At 42.1% G+C, this 21414-nt stretch overlaps 2 protein-coding genes across 4 annotated transcripts in view; both read left to right on the top strand.

The window, feature by feature from the left end:
* Positions 1 to 18697, top strand: part of btbd11b (BTB (POZ) domain containing 11b) — a 128881-nt gene extending 110184 nt beyond the window's left edge. For all 3 annotated transcript variants that reach the window (XM_079501754.1, XM_079501755.1, XM_079501756.1), the window contains 6 exons: positions 1318 to 1423; positions 1702 to 1804; positions 14767 to 14848; positions 14963 to 15031; positions 15674 to 15787; positions 16828 to 18697. In XM_079501754.1, coding sequence (XP_079357880.1) covers positions 1318 to 1423; positions 1702 to 1804; positions 14767 to 14848; positions 14963 to 15031; positions 15674 to 15787; positions 16828 to 17037 — 684 coding nt within the window. In that variant the 3' untranslated portion in view covers positions 17038 to 18697. The remainder of the gene's footprint in view (positions 1 to 1317; positions 1424 to 1701; positions 1805 to 14766; positions 14849 to 14962; positions 15032 to 15673; positions 15788 to 16827) is intronic.
* Positions 3884 to 4951, top strand: LOC306923198 (nudC domain-containing protein 3-like; the record flags this gene model as incomplete). The annotated part of the gene is made up of 1 exon (XM_079501225.1): positions 3884 to 4951. One exon carries the CDS (start codon positions 3884 to 3886, stop codon positions 4949 to 4951), a length of 1068 nt encoding a protein of 355 aa, XP_079357351.1.
* Positions 18698 to 21414: the final 2717 nt, after the last annotated feature.

Raw genomic sequence — 21414 nt, forward strand, 5'->3', positions numbered from 1 at the left:
CTTCTCCTCTCAGCCAGATAGTCTGCTGCAGCCTCAGACACCATCACGTTGGCTCAACGCTGTCATTTTAAATGTGCTCTATAAATAAAGTGGATTGGATTGGATTCCAATCACGTCCCAGTTTGTGCAGTTTTGTTTCACACATTCCTGCATCTGCACAAATATTTCAGAATGACAACAAATATGTGTAGACATTGTGCTTTTTCTCTCTCCTAGGATTCAGGGTGTAAATCAGCTACTGTGACACTGTGTGCACTGTTTGTTTGTTCTAAGCTAAGGGATATCTGTGAGCTCTGTTGGCATGTGTGTGAGTGGGGGAAAAAAGCATCGCTGTCACACGTTGAGCATCATGGTGGAGTAGGTTGCTGTTAATAGTTGTTTGGTATAGGGCACACTTCTGTGGTAAATGGTGCATTTTTGTAGATCTGCTAGATCTGCTATTTTGACTTGTAGATCTGCTATTTTCGTGCGACACCATCATACGACAGCATAGTATGATCGAGGGCTTAAGTGCTGTTTGGTATGGTCACACTGGCTGGAAGCCTGACTGCACCGAGGCACACAGGCTTGCACGCTGCTGATGCAGGTGAATGGCACTGGCCATGAATTTCCTTCTCCTAGGCTCCAGGTCAGGTTTAAGCACGGCCGCATGCACGCATCCACAGAAAATCTCAGGCAGACCACGGGGGAGACTCTCGTTCTCGCAGTAATGTTCCCTATTCAGCCCTGTCTGAGGATGTGTTGGTGAACACATCTCACAGTCATCTAATAATTTTCATGTGAATGTATGACAAATGTATTTGAACACTTGCTTGAATGTAATAAATGTTGAGCTGGTCACAGATATAGCTCTGCAGGTGCAGCCTTTTTTGTTGTTGTTTTTCTTTTTCTCCCCAGTTTAAGTCATTGTCATTTCCCATCAGTGTTTATATATTGCCTGTCACTTCCATCTCCTGTCACTGCCATGTTAGTTTTGGGGAAAGTGTTGCTGCTGTTCACTTGACAGTGAGGAGGAAGTAACGCATGTGGACTGGAGGAACACGCTTTCCCTCCCAGTTCCACTCCCTTATCAGCAGGCACCCTCTTGGCACCCTCTTGGCGCTTTGTTGGGAGTCGCTAGTGCACCCACTGAGCAATAGTCAGCTATTAGACGTCCGTCTGAAACCGGGTTATAAAAGTGAAAGGTTTTTAGTGGAGGCTTAGCTTAGACATTGATTAGCTGCTTTTTTTAAAAAAAGCGTCTATATATAGAGGTCTAGGTGGTGTGCGTTGTCTCTGACCTGGTGATACAGTGGCTCCCTGTCTCTCTTGTATCAGAATGAGGTGATCAGCCAACAACTGTCTGTGATCTTCACCCAGTGCTACGGGCCATACCCCATTCCCAAATTGGTGGAGATAAAGAGGAAACAGTCATCGCGTCTGGGTGAGGAACCGGCATGTGAGGGCTTCAGGGCATGTTTGTGATAGTGTATTGACAAAATGGGACATCAGACACCGTACAAATGCATGGTGTTAATATTATCCCTATGAGCAGTGTCTAGGATGCCATCTAGTGCTTGTAGAATGTAAAAGCATATTAATGCTGCATGAATGTACTTAGAATGGCTCATTAGTGTAAGGCTAAGTTGTACATGCCATGCATTTTTTATGATTGTGAGAATAACTAATTAGAATAGCGTAACTAAACAGAATATCTTTCAGATCCTCACTTCCTGAACAATAAGGACATGTCTGACGTGACCTTTTTGGTGGAGGGGAAACCGTTCTACGCCCACAAAGTCCTGCTCTTCACAGCCTCCAGCAGGTAACCACACCCTACAGTAGTTCATTACTTTAGCAATAACTGCCCGCAGGCAATGTTTAATTTTAGCGTTTCTATTTTTTTATTTCAAGGACCCAATGCATTTGGTCAGAGAGCCCCTTTTTATATACAGTTATTTTTTTTTATCTCTGGGACCCAGAGGTGTTATGGTATTTATTTATTCTCGGGGGAATGGTATTTTAACGATGTCACATGCACACGCTCCCCACACGCATGCACAAGATCATGATTCGAGGGGCTCATGAACCGAGGGGGACACGCGTCGTACCGTACCTGCGCATGAAAGATTACTAGCCTACTAGAACGCTATGGTGTCCCGTGTAGCGACCAAAACAGCACTGCTGAGACCCCAACCTACACTGAGTTATTGCTTTTCTAAAAAATATGACAACATGAAAATCAAACAGCTTGATAACAAGCTGTTTGATTAGCTTGATAACGGTTTAATTGCAACAATAATAATTTGTGAAAGGAAGCTGTACCCGACTGACTGAAAAAGGTGGCTGCTATGCAATGTTTACATTTAGATTTTTACAGCCGTGGCTCTGTGGATCTGTCAGTGTATTTGTTTGTTTGTGTTAGATTTTGTTTGTTTGTCTGGGGCTGTAATCTCCCAAATCGTTGGACTTGATGATCAGTGCCAAATGTATATTGTACATGCTGCCAGTATGCCACATCATGTTTTATATTTGTAACCAGCTGTGGCACACAACAGACAATCCTGAAATTCTGAAAAACCTTCGGTCAAAAATGACTCTCAGAGTTATATTATGGGGGTCCTTGAAATAAAAGGTTTGAGAAACCACCGCACTAAGTTACAGATGGCCCTTAGTGTTACAGTATTATTATTATTACACTAAGTTACAGCTGGCCCTTAGTGTTACAGTATTATTTCCTTGATGTCAAGTCCGAAGAATCATTTATTAGTTTAGAGACAAAATGTATCGCTCTCTTCTGTTGTGTAAATAATGATACAGGAAGTGCTGATTCATGTGTAACACAGCCTGCAGGTACCTCAGCCGAAACAAAGGCTCTTCTGTCACTTTGAGTGTGAAGGATTTACATGCAATGCAGTCTGGGAGGGACAGCTTTGACCAGACATTAGTGAATGAAAAGAAAAAGTGAATCACTGTATATTTATTCTCACATTCAAGGTATTTTGTCTCTGCTAGCATGCATCTTATTAATCCACAATCATTCTATAAAGTGCAGTTCCATAAACTGTCTCAATCTAAACACATAAATATAGCTGTATATATAGCTCTTATAGCTCTGCTTCACTACTTTCTTTTGAAAATATCACACCCGTGTGAAGTGATGGGCGCTCTTATCATTGTACATCATCATGATGTAATATATCGATTTGCTCGTCCACATTATGACGTACATTCTCCATTCATTGTCAATGGGAACTTTGTAGGGTTCTCAACGTTTTCGGCTGGGGACCCCCGGAAATGCTTTGGCCATGTCTCGCGACGTAAATTCTCCATTCATTGTCAATGGGAATTTAATGTTTGTGTAAGACGAAAATCTACACTAATAGCTGAATATAGGTATCTGTATAAATGGATAAAAAATGCATCTCAGTATAAATGTATAAATATTTTGTCCTTGTGTATCTCGAGAAGGACATGAGGGAGTGTGCATGGTGGCCCGGTGTTGGGGGGGTCGGATGGGCGGTTCTCCAAAAATATCTATAGATAAATCCACAAATCCCCATATGGAGATCCCTGATGTCATCAATATGACAGCTATACTGACATCATTCTGACAAAGGGTACAAGGGTATGGCCCCTCTGCGTATGGCATAACCATAATGGTTAGTATGTTCTGACCTCACATGTAAAGAATGTAAGAGCCATATATGGCTTTGGCCGTAACATACATCACGCCTAGGTGGCCAAACACGGTACTTAAACTTGTATGCTGGTGACACTAGTGTCATTTCTGTTCAAACTGCTTGCATCTGGTAATCTTAAGCTTCTTGAAGCATTACTTACCAAGTTTTCAGAAACAGTAATTTCTAAACCACTATAATAGAATTCCCTACAGTGGTTAACAATGGCACCGCAGATGGAAATGTCAGAAATCTACGACAGCACTTTGCTCGGCATCCTGCAGAACATCGGAAGCGTACCAGACTTTCTGGAGATCTATTTTGGCTTTCTGTACCGCAAGACGGACTTCTACCGCGTGCCGTCAAGTTCCAGCGACAGAGTGGGGTTCCCTGCTGGCGTGGCTGAGAAAATGGTCCTGAAGACGGTCAAGTTATTTGAGCAGATTGCGGAGCAGCGGCGGCTGAAAGAGGAAGCCAAAGCTGCAACCCCAGCAATTGAAGAGCTTGAGGTGGTGGAGCAGCAGCCGGAGGAGGAGACATCGGCCCAGAATGCTGTGGATGCCCAGAAGGAGCCAGAGATCTCCACCTCAGCTGCCGTAGAATGCTCTTCCTCCATGGAATCAGTCTCAGCCCCCGGCCCTCTGATCCCCAGCAGCGATACTGAAGACCAGACAGCCGACACCAGCACAAATTCAGCTGAGGCAGGAAGTCAGGAGCAATTTCAGGCTGACCCCGAAAGTTATAACGGAGCTGTGAGGGGCATCTACAGGTGGTCTCAGGACTACGCGGACGTCGAAGTCCGTATAAATGTCCCTATAAAGGTTGTCAAGGGCAGTCAGGTGGTGGTTAACATTCAGGCAAACAGTGTACGTGTCTGTGTGAGGGAGGGAGCAGAAGAGAAAGTGCTGCTGGAGGGGGAGTTGACGCAAAAGATTAACACCGAAGAATCAGTGTGGAACTTGGAACCTGGACGCTGCGTTTTTCTATCACTCAGTAAGTGTGCGGAGATCTGGTGGAACGCATTGATAAAAGGAGAGCCGGAGATTGACATCAGCAAGATTCAGTGCGAACGTCCCCTGGCCACCGTCGATGAAGAGGAGCGTGCAGCTCTGGACAAACTTAGATTTGACAACCAGCAGAAGATGATGGGCAAGCCACAGAGCCATGAGCTGAAGGTGCACGAGATGCTGCAGAAGGGCTGGGACGCTGAAGGCTCGCCATACAAAGGGCAGCAGTTTGATCCCTCATTGTTCAACATCCAAAACCAAGGCGGCTTTCCAGGCAGCGGTTAAGAATGACCTTGGCTGTCCATAATGCTTGGATGGGAGGGGTTCAACGTGTTCAATGAAGAACTAGAGGCGAAATATTTCAAACAAAAATTGAAGTAATTGATACAAAAAAATGTTTATTTTAGAAAATAGCAAAAAATAGCCGATCTACAAGCTCACACACATCATGTCACAAAAAAAGAATTGCTGTGTGACACCATTCTACGATGAAGCAGACTCCGCCGATTTGCTCCCTTGAGAACCTCAAATGCTTCCTTTCTGGCTGTTCCTAAATCTTTTTTCTATGATTTTTTTACAACGTGGAACCTAAGGGCAGAAGGCCAAGGAAGTCAATCCCCAAATACTTCATGTTTTCTGAATATTTTACGGTGTGGCTCTGTACGAGGAAATATTATAGCCTTTTTAAGAGGGGTCTGTCTGCTGGACCGATCAGTACCACATTCTCTGTGCACAGGCTTGCTTAGCACTGTCACACTGGTTTGTTTTTTTACACTTCACATTTTATACTGTCTGACGGCCATAGCAGAAGAGAATGCAATGATGGAGAGGAGGAATAGAAGACTCAATGTGGAGAATAAAAGTGGATGAAGATGGCTGTGCTGCTCTGGACAGATTTAGATCAGACAACTTTCAGAAGCCAGTTCATGAGATTCTGCAAAAGGGTTGGAAAGGCTGAGGGTAGTATAAAATAGGGCTTAAATGGGTAACTGAAGCCATGTGTGCCCATTTGCTCCCCGGAATCCTCAAATCTGAATCTTGGTGTGATTTTTATTTTCCAACATGTGGCTTTGTGTGTGCTGTGATGTCATGTGACAGCCAAGTCTGTGGACTTTTTTACTGTACGATTTATTCAGTACAAACTTTCAAGTCAATGGCAAAATACATTTACTATGATGTGTAGTGAGTGAGTGCCACAGGAAACTGTGATGTGGTGTGTGCCAACTTCTGATGACACTTGATGACTTCATCATCATACATGATCATCGTGTCAAAAGGCGGCCCTCACTTCACACAAATGTGTGTTTTTTTTTTATACCAGCTGTCCTGTACAGTATCTCTCAATACTCCCATGAGGAGTAGACCTGACATCATTGTACATGATGTTGAAAGACCGATACACAGAAAGTCCCGGACAGATATATCGGTCGTCGGTGCTGTGATGTCAGCCATCACCAAATTGAGGACAGACACGGAGATTCCTGAAATGTATGAATATACCTGTATGTGACCCTTTCTGACCGGGGCTAAGTCATTGAATTACTATTAATTTTAGTTTTTCATTTCATATGAAAGCAGGGAATCATAGCTTCAAATTCACATTGGTTGTGCAGTTTGACCCAGCTTATAGAAAAATGTCTTGCATTTGTATAAAGGAGCTATAGCAGAGAACAGGCTTGAAGCATTCAGTTCTGTGAACTTTAGGAGGCGCTGTTTTCCCTTCATTCCTCCAGCAGTCCTCCAGCAGTGTTGCCATGTCTGCTAATTATTATTTGGGCTTGTTTCTAAAGTGTAGTTCTACATTTGGGCTTGTTTCTAGTGTAGTTGTTTATGGAGAGTTCATAACCAAATGTACCCTTAATAGATCTTTAACTTTTGAGAGTGTAAAATTAAACATTACGGTCCATTTGGTTTCATTTTACACTCTCAAGAGTTAAATTATTGTTAAACATCTGCATTACTTAATTTACAAGAAGTTTATACAATTAGAGAATGTAGAATAATTGTTATTTTGATCAACGTTTGCCTGTTATCTCTCCTTTTTTAATACTGTTTTGTATTGGTCATTTTGTAGTATGAAAATTACATCAAACTATAATTGTGACAGATAAATTATGTAAATGTTCAAGATTAGTACAAATACAAAAGGTATATAAATGCAAAAAACAAAACACAAATAGGAACACACAAACAAAATAAAGACAACAGGACAGACAGACATACTCTCTCAGCACAAATTGTGCCGTCTTCTCTTAATTCCACTAGTTTCATTAGCCTGTTATCTCTCCTAATTGTACCAACCCAACATCAATACAGCAACCATGGAACAGTGGAAACACTCTTACCCAACACACAACAAAATATTTTATGTTTTAGGTCTGGAAGGCTACATGTCATCAAATGATGGTCTGTGGATCAAATGCAGAATAAATAATGGGCCTTGATATGAAAAGGGTTGAAAACCACTGTTCTAAAGTGTAGTTGTTTATTTGGGCTTGTTTCTAAAGTGTAGAACTTATTTTGGGCTTGTTTTTGAAAGTGTAGTTGCTTATTTTGGACTTGGACCAGTGGTTTAAACAACATTTTCATGTCAAGGACCCCCAAAAGAATTATGTATTTGTCTGCAGACCCCCCATCTGAAAATATTTTATGCCAGGGACAAGATTGGTGTTGTTAAATGCTTGTAGATCAGCTATTTCTGCTTCTTGGGCTTGTTTTCATAGACCTGGTTGCTTATTTTTCTCGCAAATTCTGGCAACACTGTCCCCCAGTTTCACAAAAGGCCCCTGCCCAGGCTCTGGACTATATCTCCATATATGGAGCTGGCTTGTTCTGACATCACAATGTGTTCTGGCATCTGCATAGACTCCATATTTGGGCATGCCTGACAAAGAATTCCATATATGGGCATAAAAGGGACACAGACATAACTAGAAATGCACTCTGTCACTCTGCACACAAGTAGGCCATTTGGCCTACTTAACTTGTGCGCAATGAGAGTGCGCAGGTACTGCCGACCTCTACGAACTTACGATCAGCCCCACTATAAAATATATATACCTACTTTAAAGCGTACCTTAGTTACGTCACCGTCAACAGCCAATAAGGGACCACCATTCTTACCGACATACATAGGCCACATACATACTTGTATACATAAATACGTTACCTTGTACCCACCCAACATTGAAACATATCTTAATTACGTCACCATCAACAGCCAATTATAACCACGCATACCATGCATATCACTTTTGATCCAGCCGTCCACAGTACCACTGGGTGGAGCATGCATTTCCAACTTGCATCGTTCCAAGTAGGCCAGTGCCCAACGGGCACCACTCAAGTCATTGTTAACGCATCTTTCTCTGACATTTATATTAGACACAAGCCAACAGACTAGTTATACCTTCCAAAATGATCTGGTAGGCTACAATTAGCAGACTTTACCGCAAATTAGCATACTTTTACAGGGAAGCTCTATGTTTAGTTAGCATTGGTAACACAATATCCTATCCTCTCTTTCTCTGCCGTCTTTACTAGGCCAATGAATGCCCTTTGGGAATGCATGCCCCTCAAGTTATGCAATATACCTGTTGTACCCATCTTTCTGTGTCCTTTGGAGATCTCTGTACCTGTCTGTCTACCTGCGTCCCTTTTTAAAAGGAGATTTGCCAGATTTAATACCTACGTTACCACCCACTGCCATCTTTTTTTACCATTTTTTACCATTTCTTACCTCACAGAAGATTCATCTCCACTACAACCGCACCCCTGACCGTTAATAATCACAAAGCTGTTTGCTGTGTGTTCGTTCTAGAAAATCCTCTAACATTGGAGTGGCATAACTTGTTTGCTGTTGAATATAGATTTGTTTGAACAATCATTCTCTACATTATGCCATGTTAAACGATTGCAACGCCGTTGCATTGTGAGCTTGTAGATCTATGGACGGAGTGTGACACTGTAGTACAACAGAGTAAAAGCGCCATTCACGCTGAGCACGATTACTATAACGATAACTATACAAGAGCCCACACAGATGAGCCATACATTCTGCACACAGTGATCCAAACGGAAGCTTTCCCACAATACGGATGCTGGGGTTTAAGTGGTTCAATCAGGATTTATACCTCTGGAGGCCACGGTTAGGGTCTCTTCATCTCAGACAAGGTTAGTTAATTTGTAAACAGTCAATTACTGTGCATTTATAGGTGTACCATATACTACTCTACTCGGGAACGATGCAAGTTGGAAATGCATGCCCAACCCAGTTATGCAATACCCGTTTTCGTTATGAATTATTGTTTTTGGACACATTGGACACATATGGGAACGTCATAACTAATCCAACCGATGGTAAACAGGGAAGTGAACGACAACGCGCATGCGCGAAGAGTAAGGAGTATGGGTGCAGAAGGAGAGGCCAACTCCAAAAACAAAGTCTGAATATTTTTCTCTTGTTTGATATCAATGAAAATGCGCTAGGACGTTGTCGTTCACTTCCCTGTTTACCGCTCACAAAGAAAGGCTCGTATCTCCTAATCTAAGGAGATCTCCGTGGTTTTGACCAGATGGATATACTAAGCTCTTCATTTCTGACTTCAACATGCCTCTCGTTCAAAATATGAAGCGAGGGTTTATTCAGCGACTTTATCATAATGATAGCAAGGCAAGCAAAAAAAAACTCCCGTTTTTTGTCCGGAACAGAAGGGGGGGCTTACAGAGTAAAAGCGGCCATATCTTCCCGGCACCCCCGAGCTGAAAGAAATCCCGGCGCTGATTGTGTTAAATATTAAATTTCAGACATTTAACGACTTAAACCCTCAATACTTTTGAGCTTTTTTTTCATATTTCTGTATCTGGCCATGCATGTTGTGTGCGATTCAAACCGGGATTACATCATACGTGTTATGATGATCTACTCTCTACTATGTCCCGTACCTTCTGAACTTCTAACCCACTTGAAATGGATGCCATCCTTCCTCTCTATAATAACATTCGATATTGTGGCATTTGCCTTCTTTTGTTCCATTGCATTCACTGTCACTTAAATTGGCTATGTGGCACAAATGTTACGCGAAGCCCGGCAATCAGTTAAGCCAACTGCTTGGGTTGGCCAGTCAGGAAAGCTGATGCATACAATCTCCCAAACACACTGAGAATGTGTACGTTCTCAGACCCATGGATAGATCGTTGATCACCTCAGCTCATATGAGACATACATGCCAAGTTTGATCTTAAACATAACAGAAGCCATATACTGTACGCGTTCCGACCTCACCAGAGGCAGAGCCATTGGACCTCTCGTAATCACATGTGAGGTCAGAATGTAATAATAACCATATATGGCTTTGGCTGAGAGGCGTAATATATATCACACCACTGTGACCAGACTGGGTACTTAAACTGTATACTGTTCAGACTGCTGTCATTCCTGTTCCGACTAAGCCGTTCTAAGCATTACTGAATCATTTAGAGCGTTATCGACTTCCAATGGCGTCGCCGTTGGAAATGACGGAAATGTACGACGACACGTTCTTTGGCATCTTGCAGAATGTTGGAAACATAGAAGACTTGATACAGATCTATTTTGGGTTTCTGTATCGCAAGACAGACTTCTACCATCTCTCATCAAGTCCAGATGACCGAGTGGGGTTCCTTCCTGGTGTGGCCGAGAAAATAGTCCTCACATCATTCAAGTTATTTGAGCGGATTGCGGAGCAGGACAGAGAGAGACAGCTGAGAGAGGAGGAAACCGTTGGGCTGAGAGAGGAAACCAGAGATGTTCCTCCAGAGGTTCCAGAGCTTGAAGTCGAGCAGCAAGAAGGGACTTTGGAACAGATTGCTGTGGATGCCCAGACAGAGGCAAACTCTACCTTATGTGCCATGGAGTCCTCAAATTCAGCCTCTGGCCCTCTGCTCTCCAGCAGCGATCCTCTTCAACCATCGGTCCAGTGTGCACCCAACAGCGATCCTTCTCAACCATCGGTCGAGTGTGCACCCAACAGCGATCCTCTTCAACCATCGGTCGAGTGTGCACCCAACAGCGATCCTCTTCAACCATTGGTCGAGTGTGCACCCAACAGCGATCCTCTTCAACCATCGGTCGAGTGTGCACCCAACAGCGATCCTCTTCAACCATCGGTCGAGTGTGCACCCAACAGCGATCCTCTTCAACCATTGGTCGAGTGTGCACAGAAGCAAGAGGAGACATTGGAACCGACTGCTGCTGATGCCCAGACAGAGACAAACTCTACCTCAGGTGCCATGGAGACCTCAAATTCAGCCTCCGGCCCTCTGCTCCCCAGTAACGATCCTGTTCAATCGCCACAGGGAGACCAGACAACTGCAACAAGCACAAACACAGCAGAAGCATGTCAGCAGCAATTTCAGTCTAACCCAGAAAGTTCTGATGGGGCTTTGAGGGACAACTACAGGTGGTCTCAAGATCGCTCAGATGTAGAGGTGTGTGTATATGTCCCTAAAACAGCTACCAAGGGGAGACAGGTGAAGGTTAACCTGGAGAACAGCAGCGTACATGTCTCTTTGACGGAAGGGACACACGAGAAAGTAATTTTACAGGGAGAGTTTACCCACAGGGTTAACGCTGAAAACTCAACGTGTAAATTTGAACCTGGACGTCGCGTGGTTCTATCACTCAGTAAGTGGGAAAACATCTGGTGGAAAACATTACTGAAAGGAGAACCAGAACCAGAGATTGAGATTAATTGTGAGCGTCCCCTGGCCTCAGTTGATGAAGAGGCCATTGCTGCTCTGGACGGACTTAGACTCAACAACGATCAGAAGCTACATGAATTGGATACATAGGATCCCAATGGAAACAAGACTGCAAGGACGTTTTTGGTGTAATCCTTTTAGCCAAAGTGTTTGACTATACTCGTACTGTTTAGCATTTCTGTCTGATAAAATATTCAATCAATCAAAGAGCACAGGAGGGACATTGTTGGTAGTCCATAGCTCGAGACATGCAGGCGCGCCTAAATGTCTCCACCGGGCCGACGGTCCGGGAGGCACAGATTATGTTTTCGCCCCTGTCTGTGTGACTGTGTGTGTGTATGTGTATGTGGACCGATCTTCACATCACTTTGTGTGCATACTCCCATAAGCCACGGAAGAATCTCTACCCTAGATTTGGTGGCGCTATAACAGGCCGCCTTCATGTTTTAGCCTACAAACTCTTGAACTGTATATGTCGTACAATCAAACAACATTTTTTCCTTGGATTCCCAGGATCATGACACAACTCACCATGTAGGCCACGGCCATTTCCGCCTAACTAGATTTTCCACCCCGACTGCCTGTCTGCGGTCCGAAGCAAGCATCTGTGTTGGACTAATGCCAAGGATAATGGCATAGGTCACTTTACAGCTTTCTCATGCACTGCCTGTCTACAGTCAGAGGCGGCCTGTGTATTGAACTAATGCCAAGGACACTGGCAACTGTCACTTTATAGCGTTTGTATGCACAATGATGTGTTTAAAGTAGGTGTTTAGAATATAGATGTTTCTAACCTAGTAGTAAGAACCTTACATACAGCACCTTCAAGCACCTTAAGGGCTAGGACAACAGCAGAACTCTTGTTGATTATTCTTTTTTCTTCTGTTTTATATCCTGTATATTTAGTGTTATTATTATTGATGCTTCTACCATGTCGCGAGGAAGCCTGAACCAAAATAACTGTTACTCGACGGAGACGCTGTACACGACACAAGACTTAACAATAGAGGGTATGCGCGTGACATCATCATCAAACCAGGAAGTTATGCGGGAATGCCTACTGAGTGGCAAAAGACAACTTTATGGCATCGACAGCCCATACATCCAATCAGAAAAGTCCAATATGATTGCATTAAACAACGTTAAGCAATGTTAAACTCACTTTGCCACTCACTTTGCCACTCAATTTGCCATTCACTTTATACCCTCTATAGAGAGCACCTTCAGAAATCTAATTGATTGATTGGGATACAATGACAACAGATATGACAGTGGAAAAACTGAAACAAAGATGATTTTACATATTGCATTGTTCATTTTTGTTTGCATTTATTTTATATATTCTTTATATTAATTAATATATAAACCCTGGTCCCAAGTTTATTCTTGGGTGAAACCAACTCTCTGACATCAGGATGCAGATAGTGTTGAGGCATTGGAATTCAAAAGAGAAAGTCAAGTCAATTTCAAAGACTGGAGAGATGAGATTACTAGGCAACTTATCCAATTTATCCATAGCGTTACAATGGTTACATGCTTTCAGGAGGATCTGGGGTCCCTGTCTGCGTGTGTTAAATGGAAACATGTATTGTGATTCTGAAGGCGTCTAGTCGTGTGTGTCCCGTTCTTGTTCCTGCATTCTGTCATAGTGATTTGTGCTCAGTGGTTATGCGAGTGGGAGATATAATTGTGTACAGCAGGAATTCTCTGACTTTTTCCATTTCAAGGACCCCCACTTTACAATGCATTAGGCCACAGACCACCCATGACTCTGACAGTGTACAAGTGTAATCAAATGGACCATTTGGTTCCATTTGTACACTCTCAAGAGTTACCAATAATGTAGCTCCCCGGGGATACCAAGACCCCTTGGTATCCCCGGACCCCACTTTGAGAACAACCATTACACAGGGTATAATACAGATAGTGTGGCCTTTAACATCATGACTATGGCCGTGTATAATACACAGTCAAGAGAAATGTATTTGTATGATTGTTTTTCTTTTTTTGTTTTCTGATTTTTTTTGTTTTAGTTTTCTTTATTTTGAATTTCGTATTCTATTGTTTTCTTTGTCATTTTATGTGGTTTTATTTTCACTATTGCTTGTATGTTATATGTGTCCGAATTTGTTCAACAAAACAATATATTAAAAAAGAAGCAACAGGGAAAGCCACAGCCATGAAATAAAGGTGCATGAGATGCTGAAAACGGACTGGGATGCCTGTCTTTCAGGACAGTAGTTTGACCCCTCTATATTTTAATATCCAAAATACCTTGTGTCGAATATAAGATGACTCTGATTATAAGACCCCCATTTTTCAAGACTCATTTGTGGAAAAAGAACATTGAATGTCAAATAGTCTAGTCCCCGATTATAATACGACCCCGTTTTTTAGGCTGTTTCCATTGGAAATCAGGACAATAGGGTACAAACGAAATGGTTTCGTTTACAGAAGAAGATTGCTGTCCACATGGTGCAGTCAAAAATGACCTGCCTGTCCATTATGAATCAGATTTGTGTTTAATTAAGAGGAACTGATGAAAAACATTTGTTAGTGGTCAAAATGAGCAGAAGGAATTTGTGCATTTTCTCCTTCTGTCCCTTATGACCATATTCAGAATTTAAAGCTAATAAATAATATATCACTCCAGTTTCATGCCCTGACTCAAACCAGATTCATCAGTGAATACTGATCTGAAGCAAATAATTATAGTGTTTTTGGTGTTTAAAACGATATGAATGTTTTAGACTTTAGAGGCATATCGCAAGAACGCACCAGGGTATTTTAGCCAATGGGTAAGCTCCAAAAATGCATTGACCAAACAATAAACATGATTTTTCAGGCAGTGGATCTAATTTTATAATGGAAGTCGATGGGTTTCTGAGCAGCTGCCACCACTGCTTGGTGTGCCATGAATTTGGCCATATACTTTGGACATATTGCATTATGGCTGATTGATCTGGCCAGTCAGAAAATGAGCAAGGAGTAATGACGTAATAAAGAGATGTCTGCTGTTGACGCCTGTGGCAGTCCTCTGCTGTCACGTCCTTCAAAACAGAACATGAAGAAAATGCATTTGTACGGATCTATGAAAGTCAACCTTGTGTAGTTTTGATTCTCTCATGTAACACACTGCATGCCACTAGTGTTCAGAGCATCAATCCGAAAATATTGAATCAAGATTAAAGGTTGTGGTTTTTGTCTGTCTGTCTGTCTGTCTGTCTGTCTGTCTGTCTGTCTGTCTGTCTGTCTGTCTGTCTGTCTGTCTGTCTGTCTGTCTGTCTGTCTGTCTGTGTCTCTCTCTCTCTCTCTCTCTCTCTCTCTCTCTCTCTCTGTCTCTCTCCCTCACCCTAAAGGTTCAAGACTCTTCTAGCAAACAGGCCCTTGGGAGAAAACACGTGCATTGAAATCAGCCATGTGAAATATAATATTTTTCAGGTAACGTGATGAGGGCATTTTGAATCAAACCTTCAGTACTTGCCATACTTCTTCCTCTCGCTATATACAGTACTGAATGTTATGTTCCACTGTATGTTATCTGATCGGTTGTAGCTGGTGATGCAGTACCTCTACTGTGGGGGAGCCGAGGCTCTGCACCTCAGGAACACTGATGTTATGGAGGTGAGCTCATCATCAACATGAACCACATACAGTACATGAGCCATACCGTTGCTGTCAGGCAGAAACCTCCTATCTCTCCATATTCTAACTTTTTATTTTTATTTTCTCGTCACTCAGCGTCACACAAAAGCATCAAAAGTAGCTAGCCTGTAGTAGGTCTGCTACTTTTGCTATTTTTGAATGTGAATCCTGAAAAGTAACAGTTTTGGACATAATAGGTTTCCAACCGAAAGAGATGATATGGATGCTTATAGTTGGAACAAACTGAACTGTCACGATCATGATATTTTAGTTGAAGATCAATTGTCATATTATAAATAAATTGTGATTAATAATTTAATTGTTTGTGGAGAGGGTTTCTGTTTGCCTTTCTGGCTTTGTAAAAATGCACAGAGCAGATAGATGACAAATAACTTATAACTAACTATAACTTACTTTTTCTACAATCATTCAACAGATGAATTATACAGATGAATGGACGCATTTCTGATGATGATTATATAATAATTGAGACAGGCTTAATGGAACTGAATGCCAAGCAGTTTAACTATTTTTGAGCCTTAACTTAATATCTCAGTCCACAGTAGCCTTGATCGATATTTGGGTTAGTAAGTTTTGTATGACTTTTAGTTGTCATTGCAGCTTCTGTCGGCAGCCAAGTTCTTCCAGCTTGAGGCACTGCAGAGGCACTGTGAAATGATCTGCTCCAAGAACATCAACACAGAGACCTGCGTTGAGATCTATAACCACACCAAGGTACAAGAGAGGAGGCTCTATGACAGCATAGAACTAAACATGCTAAAACAGAACAGAAAACTATGTATTTCAATGAATTTCAATACTAAGAACTAAAGAGAAGAGATCCCTAGTCAAAAAGATCTTATAGGCTTTTTAATCAGATTTTTTTCTAATGTATTTATTAGAGTCCCTTTTTGACTAGGAATGAGCACGTATGATCAGCCTTGAAAGAAGTACTCAGATCTTTTTAAGTAAAAGTAAAAGTTGCAAATTGCAATAGCACATTATGAAAACACTGTTACAAGTAACAAACCTTTTTACCAGCTTCAAGCTGGTCAAAGAATAGAATGGAAATGTACACGACAAGTTCGCCACCTAGTTTAGTAGTTTGTCGTCTGACAACTCCGTTCACTTCATGGGGCCAGTCCAATGGCGGCTCACACATGCTTAACATAGCTCTTGTCCCAGTTCAGGCTGCAAGAACAGCGCTCGAGCATGCAGTTTTCTGCCCCCTCAATGTCGTAAGCCAGCATTAACCAGGGTTGCCAAGTCCGCTTATTTCCAGCCACACTTGGATTATTTTTTTCCCCACAGTTGCTTGCCTAGTTTTTGGAGGTTGGTTAGCTTATTTCTGTCACGACAGTTCGCAACACTGGCAACAACCCATACATCCCAATGATCCCATCGTCGGAACGGCATGAAGAGTAACAAACACACGCCGTCTGCACGGAATTTAATTGACAACGTAAGACGTCATTGGGGTGATATAAATACTGCCCTCACTGTAAATGCCCTGTAAATTAAAATGAATGAAAAAAAAAATAAAAAAAATACCCTAAACAAACATTGAAAGTCCATAGACTTGGCTGCCATCTGACGTAATTTCGGAAAGCTACACGCTAGTGCCCCTCAAAAAAGGTCTAAAATTCTGAGAGTGTACAAATTGAACCACATGGAACCGCACACTCTCAGAGTTATGGGGGGACCTTGAAATCAAAACGTTTCGTGAACCACTGCGTTAAGCATGTGCCTCTCTGTGTCCCACCTCCCCCGGACAGTTCCTGGACGCTCCAGATCTGGCGGCCTACATCGAGGGTTACTTCCTGAAGAACATGGTGATCCTGATGGAGGTGGAGCCCTTCAAACAGCTGCTGTACGACATGCCACCCGACAGCCCCGGCTGTGAGATCCTGCAGGACCTGGAGAAGACCCTGGCCGCCCGCATCCAGTCCATCCACCTGTCCTCTTCTAAGGGATCCATCGTCTGAACCCTCTCGGTCCAATACCGGTTCATAGTTCCAATGAAAACCTTATTATTACATGTCTATGAGATAGAGTGATCTCTTCAGCGGATACATTGTCTTTAGTGTGACAAAAAGGTCTTGTCCCACCGTGATCTGTGTTGCCCGTGATGAAGCCCTCCTCCAACAACCGCTACCGTGCTATCTGTTGTCTCACGCACAGATAGCGACGACTCTGTGTCTGTCCCGTCGACATCAACGTGATATGCTAAAAAAATACAAAAAAACGGAGATAGCGGTGTACTCTTCCTATTCGCCAATAACACTAGTCAAGTGTCATTCAGCAAGTATTTCACAGAGTGGTAGTATTCAACAACACAAGCTCGCACGAGACCTGAGCGGGTCTAAAGTCGGGACTGCAAGACCTATGAATAGAGGCAAGTTGTATTGAAACTAATGGAAGCAAGGCAGAGAGGGGCCGCAACTGCCATTGTAACATGGCATGCCCATTGGCCTACCCTGTTGACCAACGAAGAGTGAGTGAAGATATGTGAATCGTGGAGATGTCTCACACATTGCCATCGTCGTATACCTCTGGACCTGGACTGGAATTACTACTTCTCTGTTTTTGTGTCGCAGCCCTCATAGTTAGCATAATACATGCTGAAGTGAATAAATACTCCTCTAAGCCAAACAAGACAAAGCAATTAAAATGTAACTGTAACGTGATGCAACGTTTGTCAATGTTCGACTTTGGAAACCGAGTAGAAATATGTCTTCTACCATTGTGTAAATATTGTTGATAGTAAAAAATAAAAAATAAAATAAAAATAAAACGGAGCTTATTAGCTCCCTCCCTGTAAGTTAATGTACATATACAGAGATGTTTTCTCATGTGTCTTACCATTGGATATTGCTGTAAAAAGAAGGCTTATCTTTTAAATGTCCTATTGTTCTATAAATGTTAGAATGTAGCATGTCAGAGGAATGGTAGCGTTTTCTTTTCTTTTTGCCTTTAATTGTCTGAATGCGTCGGGTTGAGGAGTTGCATGACATTGACTGAAAGGATTTGAAGTGTGTTTTTATTTTTTATTTTTTGTGATCAGCATGGTCTAAATGTCTAAGCAGTGAAAGTGTCTTCAGCTAAGAAGAGAGAGGGAGGCTCCAGTTCTCCTGGTCTGTTCCGGTGGTGGACAAAGTACTCAACCCCGGTACTTGAGTCAAAGTATAGATACTCCTGGTCAAATACTACTCGACAACGTGTACTCAGTAATTAATAATATTATTATTATTAATTTATTATTAAGTATAAATTCTAAAGTACATTTTATTTTTAATATCAATACATTGCTTCCAGTTAAAAAATGCAAAGATTTTCCAGAAATGTTGCAGAAAATGATCAATAATAATAGTGAAAATAGCAGTTCTACAACGTCTCATTGTGGCACGTTGTGAACGTGTAGCTCTGCTATTTTCAATGCTGTATGGTTGAAATTCTGAAATAAGTGCTTAATTCGTAATGTACTTTTTCTCAAGTACAGTACTCAAGTGAATTTTACTTTGTTACACCACTGGTCTGTTGCCAGTCCTCAGCTGAGAGACCTGATCCGCGGTTGTGTTTTCCAGTTGTGAAACATGTATGTACATGTGTGACTTGCTTCCTCTATAAAGATTAATATAAAGAATACTATGAGTCCTCTCAAGGTTATTATTGTGCAATCACTTGCTAAACACAACATCCACTTCTTAACACATCATTTGTTTGGAGAAGTAGCCTATATTGCAAGCCTGACTTTGCACAGTAGTTCAGAGGTGTGAACTATTGGGCACAATGTATTGTTTTGTCATTTGTCAACATTCAATCTCTGTGCTTCAAATCTCAGTTGGAGAGAGGGGTTTTAACGGCACACAACAATTCAAGACTTTTATTTTATTATTTTTTTATCCCATTTTGCAACCCATTTTTTTCACCCAGTGTCAATTATCTAATGTAATCCTGGGCGCTACACTGCCTCTGCCAACCTGGGGGGGCAGCGGACTAACCTCATGCTTCCTTCTATGCATGAGGAGTCCAAGCTGCTTCTTTTCACCTGACAGGGGGGAGTTTCCCCGGCCGGACGTAGTTCCTTTCCCCTTCATCAGGCGCCCCGGCTGGCCAGGGGGAGGTAGTTTAGAGACCAGGATTACTGCATGTTTTTTGCATGCATGTTTTAGGGGACACAGGGAGAACATGCAAACTCCACACAGAAAGGCCCTTTCACCAACCCCGCCTCGGGTATGGGCACTGATGACGCGGAGGAGAGAACACGCCCCCAGCGCCCACAGCATCCTCAGCGGGAATCGAACCCTGCAGGACCTTCTAGCTGTGAGGTGACAGCACTACCGACTGTGCCACCATGACCCACAATTCAAGACTTTGACAAAACAAACAAACAAAATTATCTGCCACACAACAGGCAGTTAAAAACCAGATTAGGCTTTTCTTCATCTAATCTATGTGTTGTTGCGACCGTAGTATAGGTCGCAGTTTACTATGAAGACTGGAACATCACCTAGATCTGCATATATGGAGCCGGCCAGCAACTCTATATCTGACCTCACGGACACCAGATTAATAGTTTAACTCCTGCTTCTTAAATTAACTGTGCTGTATTAAGAAGCTCTGTTGTTTCAGAGTGACCTCGCCCTCAAGGTGTCTTACTGGTATATAATATTTATTATCTGACAATGACTTTGAAAAAATATCATTGATTTTATTTTTTGCATGCAAGAGGCCTCAACACTGTTACAATTATGAGTGACTGTACAGTGAGTGTACAAATGGAACCAAATTAACCTTTACAGTTCTGTCACTCTCGTACAAATGGAACCAAATGGACCCGTAAGGACATTACAGTGAGGACTCTCAAAAGATGGAGAGAGAGAAGGAAAGCTTTTGTAACAGCAGTCTAGAGAGAACAGACTTGCCTTTGTTCAGTATTCAAGACTCCGGCAAAAAGGAATCTGTATAGCCAAGTATGTGGTCACTGCACTACTGCTCTCAATGAATAGTTGCATAAGAGAGATTCTTTTCTCTCGTTTTCCTTGATAGTTTATCTAAAATGACCTTCAGTTAACACACATTATGTAGTCGGATGATATTTATTTTTCAATTACTGTCATCGCTGGCCCAAGTGGTGTGCCAGTTTATGCCACCAGTATACCAGTAATTATTTGTAAGCAGAGTTAAGTGAGACGGATATTGGGTCACTTTCTGGGCTTATTTGTCTCTACAAATTACTTGTGTGTAACTTCTGTACTTAGTACACAGATCATGATTTATGGGACTAAAACTGCCACATCAAAGATGAGATCATTCCCTATCAGTGGTGGAAGTACTCTTTTTTGTCCTTTTTTGTGCTGCTATAAGCAATAATATGTCAAAAAAATGGTATTCCAGCAGCCAGCAATGGGTAAAACGCTCCAAAAAGAAATGTAATCTCTGTGACACAATATGGGCCGCAATCTGCATTCAAAGATTTTCCCAGAAACTTTGTCATTGGTCGATTTGCCTGTCTACTTCCTGATTGGTTAGTCATTTCAACTGGGTTACGACCAATAACAAAGCTTCTAGGAATCTTTGAATGCAGATTGCGGCTCCTAGATGTGTCACAGAGACTACATTTCAGACTACGTTTCACTCATTGAAGGCTGTCTGAATGCCAAAAAAAGAAAAGGTAATTAAAATGTTTACATATTATTGCTTATAGCTATACTTTAAGTAAAGGCAACAGTATACTCAGTATACCACAATGTAGAAATACTCTGTTACAAGCGAAGCTTGTTACAAGTGAGCTCCTGCATGAGCAAGTTGGTGCCTTAATCGGTGTGTCGACGTATACATTGTAAAGTAGGCTACTTTGGAGAAAGGCAATTTATAACTGCAGTCGATTCAAATGCAGTCCATCACCTTCATGCACACAACAACATGCACTTGAGGCAATAGAGGGTATGCGTGTGACATCATCATCATACCCGGAAGTTATGCGGAATTGCCTACTGAGTGACAAAAACTACTTTCTGGCCTTGACAGCCCATACATCCAAAACAGAAAAGTCCTATTTGATTGCATTAAATGACATTAACACACATAAACAACATTAAATTCACTTTATCACTCATTTTGCCACTCGATTTGCCACTCGAACTGCCATTCACTTTATGCATGTGCATACCCTCTATATTCTTTTCTGCTACTGTTTGCAGTGTGTGTGTGTGTGTGTGTGTGTGTGTGTGTGTGTGTGTGTGTGTGTGTGTGTGTGTGCGTGTGCGTGTGCGTGCGTGCGTGTGTGTGTCTGCGTGTTTGTGTGTGGGTTTTAGAAGAATGGCAGGGGAAGGAGTGACATGTTGTTAAGGCGTATCCAT

This window comes from Electrona antarctica (assembly GCF_951216825.1).
Source record: "Electrona antarctica genome assembly, chromosome: 5".
Classification (NCBI taxonomy): domain Eukaryota; kingdom Metazoa; phylum Chordata; class Actinopteri; order Myctophiformes; family Myctophidae; genus Electrona; species Electrona antarctica.